This window comes from Brachycentrus maculatus, unplaced genomic scaffold, assembly GCF_059751285.1.
Source record: "Brachycentrus maculatus isolate JH-2025_06_01 unplaced genomic scaffold, ASM5975128v1 h1tg000493l, whole genome shotgun sequence".
Lineage (NCBI taxonomy): Eukaryota > Metazoa > Arthropoda > Insecta > Trichoptera > Brachycentridae > Brachycentrus > Brachycentrus maculatus.
The window spans coordinates 361,926-374,049 of NW_028281240.1; the positions used below are offsets into that span (position 1 = coordinate 361,926).

Here is a 12,124-nt window from a genome sequence, read left to right on the forward strand (position 1 = left end):
AAATCTGTTTTAAGTTTTTTTCCATTTTTCAATCATTTTCTACACAGTTCGATACCTTAAACAAAGCTTTATAGAATCATAGATTATGTTTTGATTTTTAAATATTTTAATGCTTTGATTTTCAAACTAAACTAAAATTCAGTTTTTATTTTTTTTTATCCATTGGTAATGATTAGAAATAAAAAAATAGATAGTATAGAATAACTTAAGAAAAAAATTTAAGCTCTATACATTTAAATCTTGAAAAAATATACAAAAAAACTATTATATGTTTTATTTTATAACATTAAACCACGAGTGTAAGTCCCTCTCCAAGCACAAAAGCACAGTCTCTTTTATGGAGAGGCACAGTGAATCGAAATATAAAAGTTCTCCATTTGTATAAATGATTCAAATGTATTATGTTATAAATAAAAATGTAAACATATTAAATGAATAAAAAAATAATTAGGCTCTCCGTCAAAGAGTTTAGTTTTTAGTTTCCCGAGTAAACAAAACCAAAAGATTGGCATTGTTCATGGTGTTATTAAAACCTTGATATCAATTTTTCAATTCATCTTGAACATTAAGCTTTGTAATTTAAATATTACAATATCTTTTTAGGGTCGTTTATATAAAGCGGATATTAAAATATATTAATATTTACATTACCTGTCCAATATATTGATGTCCCGAAAATACAATTTCGGTCAAAATTAATATTAAACCATTTCATGAAAAGAGCCCTCTTTCATGTTGAAATTTAAGTCTCCTTTCAGCTTTATATTAAAATTGAAATCCTTTAATACCTGTAACATTGCCAATTTTATTTGTTCTAAATATTTTTCACCGTAAAAATTTCAAAGAATGAAAATGTCCTTTAATGGACTTACTTTGTTAAGAATTGGGTTGTAGGAGGATTTTAAAACCTGCTATTTAATTTTCGGAATGGTAATTATTATTATTACGATAATTATTTTCGTGTTGTATTTTGATTTTTTCTTTAAAATCAATATTTGAAACACTAACGCTGTGATTTTACATCTCAATAAATGTTTCCAATTATTAATTCGTTCGTTTGTTTGTTAAAAAAATCCCATATTAAATTTATGTTAGAGGTAAATGCAACTATTTCTTAAAAATTATTCAGACACATGTTTCGATGCATTTCGCATCATTTTCATACTCCGTTAGAAAAATTATGCGGAATGCATCGACTCACGTATCACAATAGATTTGAAGAAATAGTGGTGTTATACCAAGTAAAAATTACATTAAAATGTAAAGATATTATCTGCTGAATCATTTAATGAAAAATATACCGATTTGAGTTTCCAACCCATACCTTGCTTGACGCTAAATTTTAAATTTCTAGTAAAATATATAATTTGTAATATTATTAATTATCAATGTAAATATTTTGTTTATTTTAAAACCGGTATATGTTATAATATATAAAAACAATTTTTTGATATCTTAACATAGATGAAGAAGAATAGGGTACAAAACTCAAATTTAATATTTTTATGAATTCTTGTTAAGATCTGATATAATACTCTTCCAAATATGGATTTCAAAATACTTAAATTACTTGCCCAAGAGATTTTATATTATACTTGTAATTGTGGATTTTCAAACAGTTTAAATTCTTAGTTAAGAGGTTTTTTATTATTCTTTATCCCGTGGATTTTTAAACAGTTTAAATTCTTAGTTAAGAGGTTATTTATTGTTCTTTATATCACGAATTTTTAAAAAGTTTAAATTCTTAGTTAAGACGTTTTATATTATAGTTACTCATCAAAATATGGATTTTAAAACACTTTTCCAGTTCAAACTAAATTACATGCAAATTTGTAATTAATATTCACGATAGTTGGAAGGTAGCACGTGATAGCGTACAAAGTACAAAATACACTTTTAATGGACTACACCTAGCACCGGGGCAGTTCGGACTTGGAGGTCATCCATATATCGGCATCGGAAGTGAGCATCCCAAATTAGGAAGTTTGCCCGAACGAGACCTTTGGTATGCCGAGCATACAGCCATACAGTCAACTGAACGGCGTTCCTACACTGTACACCATATTTTCAACTAGCGATTATTCTGCTATCAATGAACACATTAAATGAGTAAAAGCCATCATCCAGTAGAAATTTATATAATAAAACAACAACTTTATACAACATTTTGAGTTGGTCCAAATACTTGTTCACAAATCGCTCACTCCTTTCAACAACGTTTTAAATTAGAAAAAAACTAGATTTTTCAGGAGATCGTTTAATAATATAATAAAATGTATTAAAAATAAATATCAAGCCACTTATTGAACTTTTTACTATGCAACATATATTTTTAGGTAAAAGCTGAAGGTTTTTTCTTCATTTGAAAAATATTTTGTATATATAACAAATAATTAAACAAATAATTAAACAATGTATGAGGAGATGCATGGACGTGGAAGAGGCGAAGAATGTTTGTAAGGACAGAGTGGTGTGGCGCTCTATTCTCTCTGCCTACCCCTGCGGGGAAGCGGCGTGATGGTTAGTTAGTTAGTTAGTTTTTAAACAATACCTTTTCTTCAAAATGCAAAAACAACACTTTCTGCCCTGTAGCGGGTAAATATTAAGTTAAAAATATATTACTTTTGCTGGAATATAGTACATTTTTTGGGCATTCCGAAAACATGCACAACTGAAAATTTGTGATTTTTTATTTATGACGTTGTTGAAAGGAGTGAGTGAAATATGGGATTCGTTATTTAAATATTTTATATTTTTGACATCTCAACATGGATGTAGAAGAATATGGAAAATTGGGTATTTACAGGGCTTACGACATATCATAAGTTGGTTAAACGATTTCTTTAGGTAGTCGTAGGCTAGTTAGGTATCTTGTATACAAATAAAATGCTCTCCGCTAAATTAAAGCTTTTTAAATCCAATCGTAGATGGCTACTGTGAAGTCAATCATGGAACGTCATGAGTTTGATCAATTATGTATGATTTCCAAAAAAAAGAGATGTGCAGTTGTTAATCATAGGTAAAATGGTGAATGTTACAAGTGTGTAAATTTATGTCGCAAATTTGGTTGGCAATATGAAACACCAATGAAAACTAAGCTCTTGTAATAATGGCTGAAAAGTAATCTAATTATATGGCATAGTAACCAAAAAGTAACCGTTAATAAATATTTTTGATATTTTTATAATTACATACGCATTTCAACTAATTTTTCGCCCAAAAATTGTAACGTAAACCATTTTTACACACAATGCAATTAAAAATTCAGGTGACATTTATCCATGGTATCACATTTCATAAACATAAAAAAATAAAGCGACGAAAGAAAATCCCTAATACTTACTGTTTTTTTTGTTTACATTATTATTCAATATTGCGTTAACATCAAAAATATTTTTTAATCTTTAACTTTACTTAGAACAGTTTACGACATTGAACCGTTATTGTATTATTTTAGAATATACGTATAAAGTTTTGAGATTCAATTGATTTTTTTTTTCTTAAATATAATAACATCTTGAAAAATGTATGAGTATTAAATTCTTCGCTTTGGCGCTGTGGTATATTGCATAAGAATACGTAATATATTATTACCAGTTTGATTGAATACAATCGCCTTGTCAGAACTCAACTTTTGTTCCCGAGGCGAGGTTCTTCGGCCTTAAACGACCAACCCTTCGCAACTGACCTCGCAACAGCCCCTTGGAGATTTACCTGCGGCTGCCGACAGATTTAGGCGGGTGTTTGTTGGTTTCTCATTACGGGGATGTTTATTTAATATAGCCTAAACGCTGTTCTATACACTACCAACCCCAAAACAGAGCACTTGCGGTCCATCCGACAGCCTTATCGAATGGGGTTTTTATGTATTTCCTTAATAAAGTTCGCTATTATAATCCTAAGGTATAGGAGCGGTACAGATGGCTTCCTCAAACTAGACTGGTGTATTTTATAAAAGTTTTAAATGTTTTTAAGTCTTCAATGCAAAACTTACCATAAACAATAGAATAGATGGCATTAATTTAATATTGTACTAACTAGTTTAAACGTTTTATTACTTTACGTATTTTTTTTGTATGTTTTTTTTTAATAAATAAAATACGTTTTTTTTTGGTACAATTTTATTATTATAATTGTCTCAACTTGATAGGAAACATCTAACATACCTCTTTTATATGAAAGAAGATAGAAGTCTGAGGATTACAGAGGTTACAAACTGGAATTTGGCTGGCTTAAGCGATCATTTTATACACTTGTGTAACGTAATATACGTGGACTAATTCGGAATGAATCTCACCTTTGTTCAAACGGAATAAGCTAGTACTTCACCAATTGCTTAAGTGATGACGATAAAATCGGCTATATTTCCAAATGAACCGACATTTGAAAAGTTCCACGACCGTAGCATGTATACAGGTTTCGAGAATTAATGCAATATGGGTGTTTGAAAATTGCCAAAATTGTGAACGTTAAAATAATGTATAAAGTGTTCGCTTAAGCTAACCAAATGCCAAGTCGGAAACCCTGGGATGCTCACAGATCCATTTTCTTTCATATACGAGAGATACGATAGATGTTTCAAATTAAATTGAAATAACTATAATATTGACATCTCTTCCATAGGGTGAATAATCCAGTGTCTGATACAATTGATAATATTAATATTGTTATAAATTTATTGTTAAATTTAACTCCCTGATTTCAGAAAACCTTTCAGTTTTTTTTTATTAATGCTATGGTTTCAAGCCCAAAGTTTCCCGAATATCATTTATATATATTTCTAATTTTCTTTTCTTTTTCCTCTCACATTTCACTTCCCGAAACTCATCTTAAACGAGGCACGGAGTTCTTATAAAGTTTTTAATCTAATGTATTCTATTCAAGGAGCGCCGCGTGTTTTCTTGCCTTTTTTATCGGAAAACACTCGAGAGAGCTCCGGAGTAAACAGATGTATGCGCGATAAAAAAAACTTTCCCGTTTAATCTGCGGGGAAACTGTTTACTTTTCCGCACCGATACACTGACAAATTGAAAAATTCTACCCGGTATATTTCTTTCTAGTCGCGTGCAAATGCGATGCAAGTAGAATGCACCACCCCTAGCTATCCCCAGCCCTTCTTTGCAGCACAATGCTATATTCAACAATCGTCTTTCTATGTTTTCCACGACTTCTACAAAATAAAAGTTTAGACATTTTGTCACAATTAAGGGTTGCAGTTTACGCGCGATATATTTCTCTTCCTTAGAGAAAATTATTATTGAAATATACGGAGGAACGAGATAGCATTCTTAACAAAAGGTTTACTCCATCCAAGTTCTCACGTGTATGTATGGTCCAGAGGGATTTTTATTGCGGTAAGGTAGCACGAACGTATGATCAACCGCCTATATTAACTTGTTTACCTACATAAATTATACACGAAAAAACTGGAAGCCTCTAAGAGAGTTACTAAATTTTACACAGGATTATGAAAACCTTTTCATTCTGTAGGAGAAAGTTTCAAATTGCTTTTGTGAAATATAGTGGTTATTTTTTACAAGTAATAATTATTGGAAAATTTTTGTACATTTTTCGTTTATTGATTGAGGTCGTTTATTTCTTTTTCAATATAGAAAACATATAGCCTTGTGCTAAAGGAACAAAAAACATGAAAATGTGATACACAAAATTATATATAATTATTATATGTACTAGTAGAGTCGTTATGTAGAGATCTTCTCGATATTCTTTTAATACGAGTTGCTTGTTTCATAATTCTCTTTGAAATTTAATTTCCATTTACTATGAATATGGACTATTTTAAATGTTAAACAGAGAAGTATTAAGATTAAAGAAAGGAAGTTCAAGTTTTTTACCCTTCAAATTGAACATATGTTACAATATATTTTTTGAAAACTTGATTAGTTATACATTTTCCGCCTTTATGAAATCAGCCTTCGTAAGATCAGCGCGTTTGGCTACCATGGTAAAGGTTTGATTTCCTGAGAGGGTCAATATAAATTAGTGATTTTTTTCGAAACGTGAATACCAAAATTATAATGTAAAAAATGATATTTAAAAAAAAAATGTCTTTTCAAATACATGTTAATATATAATAAAATATATGTTAAACTTGTAACCAAACTCAACATTTCATAATAATACAAGAAACCTTTTTTTCCAGGTGTAAATCCTTGCTCCAGCGTGCAGTGCGGCCCTGGGGAGCAGTGCTGGATCGGGCGCACGGGCGCCGCGTCGTGCTCGTGCGGGCCGGACTGCGAGCCCGTGCTGCGGCCCGTGTGCGCGCGCGACGGCACGACGCACCAGAGCGCGTGCCACTTGCGGCGTGCCGCGTGCCAGCAGGGTCGCGCCACACACATCGCGCACGACGGAGCTTGCGGTAAATTGATAAACTAATTTCCTTATTCTACTACTTGGTAAAGGCCTTGTGGCCTGTTTTAAGAGGGATCAGCCTCCTGCGATGTTGATTCTCAGCTGTCAATCCATCTCATTGGTAGTGTGCCCGGGAGTCGTTTACCTTGAGGTTGGCCGTGCAGTGCAATGTTGGGGAGTCTGGATGGTTCCATTCTCCTCATATACGCATACCATTGTCTTCTTCGTTGTTTTCCTTACTCGTAGACTCTTATCAGATATGATCCTCAGAGTCTCAATTTTTAACACTGTTAACGATTTTTTTTACTGCGGTGTCCACTCTGCATTCGATCTCGTACGTCATTATAGGCCGCAGAAAAGTTTTGTTTATTATAGTTTTGCTGCCGATCGTCATAAAAAAGCGAGTGTTTTTGCCTAGAATTTTCACATTTAAATTACATGAAATTATAGTAACTTTAAACATAAAGAGTAAATCCACTCACGAGTAGGCATAGGCTTTGAAACTTATAAAGTTGAAGCCTGAGTAGGGACATGATAAACGGTGTTGCATAAGCCGTAGCTAGATTTCAGAGTCACTTAGACGTTAGGTAATTTAAAAAAAATCATAACAGGTTTTTTTCATATAGATTTTTTCAGGCGTCCAAGGATGACTGCAGCGTTGTTTACTTGCCCCATCACTTCATATCGTAGAGCCGTTTGACCGCATAGGTCCACACCCAGATATTTGAACTTAACTATCCCTTATGATAATAAAATCTCACAAACAAAAATAACTTATATTTTCAATCACCCATCTGATTAAGGGTTAAGCTTATAAATACTTCACCGATCCCTCAACTGATGGCGCCGGCCATACTTCACGAATGTATCGAAATCTTTATCGGTATGCGAAAGGATCTAAGACTATTGCACTTACACAGGTTTCAAGAAATAATGCAATATGGATGTTCAATAATGGACAGAATGATGAACGTTACGCAAATGTATTAAGTGATCGCTTAAGCCAGCCGAATTCCAGGTCGTAAGCCCTGGGATGTCAGACTTACATCTGCTTTCATAAAAAATGGAAGAATGATGTTTCATATCAAGTTGACACACATTTTAAATTTATTATTTTTTATTCGGGGATCCAAAATAAATTATCTGAAAAAATACTTAGAAAGATATATATGTAGTGATTAGTCATATTTTTCTATTTTATTTTGACCGTATATTTTTTCATATTTTCTCATTTGTTACATTTTCTCATTTTTTATATTTTCTCATTTGTTTATTTTAAATATGCTTCTTACCTTTCGTTTTTCTCATTTATTTCTTTTAAATATGCTTCTTATGCCTATTTATTATACCTGTTTATTATTTTTATATTTTGCCATGTTTTTTTTTATTCATTTAATATATTTACATTTTTATTTATATCATAATACATTTGAATCATTTATACATATAGAGAGCTTTTATATTTCGATACGCTGTTCCTCTCCATAAAAGAGGCTGAGCTCTTGTGCTTGGAGAGGGACTTACATTCGTGGTTTAATGTTATATAATAAAAGATATAATAGTATTTTTTGTATATTTTTTCAAGATTTAAATGTATAGAGCTTTAATTTTTTTCTTAAGTATTTTTATATCATCTATTTTTTTATTTCTTAAGGGAGTTTATTGAAAAATTGCGGTTTTTTTATAAATGGATTCTATATTTGGGACTTGAAAATTTTTAAATAATAATTTTGTTGGATATATGTTTTTTTTCAAAATAACTTTAATTATGGTATTATATTATTATATTCTGTATTTAGTTTTGGTTATTTTTTTTAAATCTTTTTTGTGACTTTATTGTTTGTGTTCCAGTCTTGTAAACCTTAATCCCATGTCCCAAGATTAGAAATAGAAATTACTCATCGAGAATATAATATGTATACATGTATGTAATATGTTTTGAAAAAAAAATTAAAAGAGATGAAAAATCACAGCGTTCGTGCTTCAAATATTGATTGTATATATCATATAGAAAATTTATAGGTTTATTAATTGAAATATTTGTATTTATACAGACTAGAACTTGCTTGTATACACGGAGTATAGGAATTTAAAACTGATTTTATCTTCTGTTTTGAGTGAAGTGATTCCTGAGCCTTAAGTGATATCCCTGCAACGCGAATCTTCAACGAAAACCGATCACTTTACAGTGTTTATACTACTCACTCTGCTAGATTGTCCCCATTTTGTTTTCGCGCTCGTGTATTTCCGGAATACTGCCGGGATTTATCGACGAAGGCCTTACCCGAACGCAGATTTGTTTGCGTGAAGACTCTCCACTAAATAGATTTAGTCGCGCTCTTCTCCGTCAGTACTGCAAACAAAAACTTTGTTTTTTTTCCATCGTTTAGCAATTTTGATTTCGAATCTTGACAAGTTTTTTTTCCCTCAAATCTTTTTCCTCGCTTCTGGATCAGTAAGGGTGTAATATTTTTTTTCTTTCGTATAATCAATCCCATCTATGTATGCGAGTGTTCCAAAAACAAAGTAACTCTCATTTAACGTGGAATATTTATTAAGGATGCTACAAATGTTTTTTTTCTTTCTGGAATAAATTTCTTTGGAATCACTTTCTATAAACGTTTAAATATTTACATATTAATACAATACCAAAATATCAAATCGTCATATTTAAAATACAATTTAAGTACATTACAGCGTTAACGTTTCAATTCATAGAATCAATTTATCAAAAATACATTTAAAAAAAACGATTTGTCAATTATAAGAATACTACAAATTACTGTGGATTGTGGAATCACAAAATTGCTGTGGCTTAGTCCAGTAAAATTGAAAAGGAAAAAAAGAATTACCATACATATTTTTAACTTCACAATGCTTCTGGGTATACAATAATTTTCAGCCGTCAAGAAACACGCTGTCTGCATAAATAATATTAAGTATTGCGTGCGTTACTGTTTAAGTCAACAGATGGCGCTGCCATTTTAGTAAAAATTAAAGAAAATCGTGTTATACCTGTACCAGGTGACAAATGTTGCAATATAAAACAAGTGCATATTCGACTGAGTAAAAATTTTAAGATTTTTAAAAAAATCTACATTTTTTTAAATTCTAAATTTACATTTTTTTAGAAAATCAGTCATAATAACTTGTACTGCTAAAAACCTCAACAAACCACGTATTAAAACGAAATTTATGTTTTAAATGGCGGAACCTGTGTTGTTAAGACTTTTCTACTATATTTCAAACTTTTCAATGTTTTTATGTATTTTTTTATAATCTAGTATTATGTTTTCCTCGCCAGCATAAAAGTAGAATATAGCATGTTATTTGTGTACCTAATACATCACAAATATCGCAAGGCAGTTACGGTACTTTCAACTAGGCAATCATCTGCCTCTTTCTGCGAACTTTATCTGAGCTAGTATTTAATGAAAATGGTCGTGTACAAGAATTTAATTTTCTTCTGAAAAAGATACATCACAAATATCACGATGTAGTTACAGTACTTTCGACTAGCCACTTACTCTCTCTGCGAACTTTAGCTCAGCTAGTATTTAATGATAATGGTCGTGTACAAGAATTTAATTTTCCTCTGAAAAAGATACATCACAAATATCACGATGTAGTTACAGTGCTTTCGACTAGCCACTTACTCTCTCTGTGAACTCTAGCTCAGCTAGTATTTAATGAAAATGGTCGTGTACAAGAATTTAATTTTCCTCTGAAAAAGAAAATCCTCCATTTTCGACACCTTTTACTCAATTCCATGAGCGTAAAAGACATAAAAATGAAACTTTTCCAAATTCTCTTCGGGCATAAAAATTTAGAAAATTTCTCTCCTTTTTTGTTTCCTCCCCCTCCCTCCCCTCAACCCTCCGCTCCGCTTTCCATGTCACTAACGAGTTTGATATTTTCTGATGTAAAATAGCAGGTTAGATAATCCCGAGCAAATCCTCGTCCGAAATTATCTCCTTCGCCGAAAAAACAACTTTTTCTTCAATATTATAATTCTGACCCTTTATTCAATTCCTCGAATTTGGAAACAATTTATTAAAATGTTTAATGGGGAAAACAGGATTATAAAAAAGGTTTGCACAAAAGAACTGAGATGGAAAATAATAAATATTAATTTCATATTACGGCATTTTCAAAAGTCAATCCTACTGTTTCATCTTTAACCTTAGCTTATAGTGCGAAATAACTAAAATACAACGATAAAACAATAAGAATAATTGGACATAAAAAGATAGAAGTGAAAATGTGTTTGGGGAAGGATTTATGAGGCGATAAATTACCAGAAGATATATGTATTTATTCACAAATTATGACCAGCAATATTAAAATATCGGTTTTGTAAAAAACCTACTTAGTACCATGGACTTTAAAAATAAATTCAATTAAACTTTCAATATCATGTTACCATATGTTTGTCTCTCGATATGAAACATCCATCGGTTTTTATATAAAAAAAAATGGAAGTCTGAGCATTCCAGTGCTTACGACCTGGCATTTGGCTGGCTCAAGTGATCACTTTATACGTTTGTGCAAAGTTCACCATTTTGCTCATTATTGAACATATATGTGAAATGGATCCAATACCATTGCATATATACACGTTGAACGTTTATGCAAGGTAGATGTTCAATAATGGGTAGAATAAAGAACGTAACACGTGTGAATAAAGTGATCAATTAAGCCAGATATATGTTAGGTCCTAAGCCTTGGTATGCTCAGACTTCGGAAGATATTTTAACTGTAGTCAAGTATACCAGTGCTCCTTAATACTAAATTATTTTAATTCCTATTTTATTCTTTTAAAGTTGAAACTAAAACGGATTTCGTGGTACTGTTAATACTCTAGCCCTGCAATAAAATGCAATTTTGTGAGAGTACTTAAGTAATATGAAAAATCATTAATCTAAGCTTAACCAAAAAAACACCTATGATATTATAGAAACCTACAATTTTATATTGTAAATTTTCTCATTTTCCACCTCCGACTATTGTGAGTAAACTACTATTGATTTTTTCTTCTTCTTTTTCTCAGGTAAGGCTGGTCCATGTGCCAACATGACGTGCCCGTTCGGCGGCGCTTGCGTGGCACGCTCTGGGCGCGCGTCGTGCTCGTGCCCGGCGTGCGGCGCGCAGCTGGAGCCCGTGTGCGGCAGCGACGGTCGCACGTACGCGAACGAGTGCAAGCTGCGCGAGCGCGCGTGTATGTCGCCCGGCGAGCACGAACAACGAGACAGTCTCGTCCTCCTCTACAACGGAACTTGTGGTAAGATATTGTGGTATTTAGATAGTATAATATTTATTTTGACCACCTCCGTATTGTAGTGGTTAGCACATTTCATATTATTTTTCGACATCTCAACATAGATGAAGAAGAATATGGAAGTCTGGGCATTTACGGGGCACATTTAGCTACCATATTATGGGGTCCTGGGTTCGATTCCCAGGGGGGAGTAAATGAATGTGTTTTTTATCATAATTTTCTTTTATTACCCTGATTTTTTGTTATCTTCATATCACCTTTCTTATCACCTTCCCTTCATGTGTAAACCATCAAGATAACACTGCGTTTATATGACGCAGTGCCCTATGCACCATTGGAGTGCGGATAAGGGTTTTATTATTATTATTATTATTTTGTTATCTGAATATTATCATATTTGAACTAGTTCAACAAAGTTTACCTAATAATATTAAAAAATTACTGCACGTACACTCTTTTGTATCGAAAAATATC

At 32.0% G+C, this 12,124-nt stretch overlaps 1 protein-coding gene across 5 annotated transcripts in view; it reads left to right on the forward strand.

The window, feature by feature from the left end:
- LOC148302006 (agrin-like) overlaps positions 1-12,124 on the forward strand; it is a 241,554-nt gene that overhangs the window by 183,997 nt on the left and 45,433 nt on the right. For all 5 annotated transcript variants that reach the window (XR_015838714.1, XM_088272297.1, XM_088272298.1 and 2 more), the window contains exons 6-7: positions 6,164-6,379; positions 11,423-11,653. Coding sequence is in view for 4 of the 5 variants with exons in the window: in XM_088272297.1 (XP_088128423.1) it covers positions 6,164-6,379; positions 11,423-11,653 (447 nt within the window). In the remaining variant the exon portion in view is untranslated. The remainder of the gene's footprint in view (positions 1-6,163; positions 6,380-11,422; positions 11,654-12,124) is intronic.